Raw genomic sequence first — 1,712 nt, forward strand, 5'->3', positions numbered from 1 at the left:
AATTGATTTAGTTTCTTTTTTGATCTCAATATATATCTCATATGCAGATTAAAGAGAATTATTGACAATACCCTTATTACATAACATAATCATCTCCCCCCGAAACTATTGCCTGTTTCAACCTTAAGCAAATCAACCCAATTGGTCATTATTATTCTTATTTATTATTACCTCTCCCAAACATATACTTATAGAAATTTCTATTATAGTAACAATAATAATAAGAGAAAAAGAAGCCAGCAAGCACAGTAGCACACTCCCATCCATGATTTATTTATATATTATTAAGAAGCAAAGGGAATTAGAATACTATAAACAAACAACAACATGATCCACTGAAGCAGTCACACTCCCTAAGATGTGATCCTGTGTGAGATATTCTCTCCCTTAAATTAATTAATTTCTTTATTTTACATATCCCCAAAATTCAACCTCTATAAATATCACCCCTCTCCTCTTCCCCTCCACCAAAGTACCAAACACAACACCAACCAACTCATCATATATTCTCATTACATTCTTCTTCTTGTTGTTGTTCTTCTATAATCCATCACATTACCACATTCAACTTTCCCTTGCTTTGTTATTTTTGCTTCAACACAAACAAAACCTTAGCTTGTGACATTGTGATAATGCACTACCAAACGGCCTCGTGGGGGAACTATGTAGCAGCAAGCAGGAACAACGGAATGGTGGGTGTGGGAGTGGACCCGCTGGAGCGGATAGAGAGGCTGGCGTCGGAGAACGCGGTGGTGATATTCAGCATAAGCAGCTGTTGCATGTGCCACGCCATCAAGCGCCTCTTCTGCGGCATGGGAGTTAATCCCGCCGTCCATGAGCTTGACGAGGACCCTCTTGGAAAAGATCTCGAGAGGGCCCTCATCAGGCTCCTGGGTACCTCGTCCGTCGTCCCCGTTGTCTTTATCGGTGGAAAGCTTGTTGGTACCATGGACAGGGTCATGGCCTGCCATATCAATGGCACTTTGGTCCCTCTTCTCAAAGAAGCTGGTGCCCTTTGGCTTTGAAATTTCATTTTTCATTTTTAAATTAATACCCACCTTTTAATTTGGGATTTCAGATCAATGAGTTATCTTCTTCACTACTACTACTATTACTTCTATAAGCTACTGTTACTACTAATGCATATAGCAAAAGGCAACGGTTTGAGGAAGAGGAGTGGTCTTTTGTGAGTCTCTTCTCCATTCCATTTTGGAAGGCACTTATTATTATTACTACTGACTTTGTTAATTCTTCAGCAGCAATTTTTTTCTCTTTTTGGTTTTTTTTCTTCTTTTCGGGTTTTTTTTGTTCTTTTATCGTTTTGGTCTTGCTTGTTAAGTTATATTTTGGTTTGTCATGGTTTGCTTGCTTTTGGAGCTCCCTCCTTTGTAAAGAATGATATGAGGCATATGAAAAGAATGATGAGAGCTAATTTTACTGTTTTTACTCATGACTTTTTCTGTTTTTTATTTCTGTTTTACTTGTGCTTTCACCCTTTTTGATTTTGTCTTTGCCTTGTCTAAAGAGACCTAAGTTATAGATAGTTACATCATTCAATGACTTATTTTGAAAGAGAAATTAACCTTAAAGCCTTAAAGGAAAAAAAAAATGAAAATTCACACTTTTATTTCACAAAATAAGTTATAGGATAATTATTTATTTTATATTTGTGGAATAACATTTTTCATCTAGAAATGACATTAAAAAGAAGA

At 36.4% G+C, this 1,712-nt stretch overlaps 1 protein-coding gene across 1 annotated transcript; it reads left to right on the forward strand.

The window, feature by feature from the left end:
• Positions 334-1,446, forward strand: LOC107648393 (glutaredoxin-C7). Its single transcript, XM_016352274.2, has one exon. It carries the CDS (start codon positions 633-635, stop codon positions 1,023-1,025), a length of 393 nt encoding a protein of 130 aa, XP_016207760.1. The 5' UTR covers positions 334-632; the 3' UTR covers positions 1,026-1,446.

The sequence above is a fragment of the Arachis ipaensis genome, chromosome B06 (genome assembly GCF_000816755.2).
Source record: "Arachis ipaensis cultivar K30076 chromosome B06, Araip1.1, whole genome shotgun sequence".
In the NCBI taxonomy this organism is placed as follows: domain Eukaryota; kingdom Viridiplantae; phylum Streptophyta; class Magnoliopsida; order Fabales; family Fabaceae; genus Arachis; species Arachis ipaensis.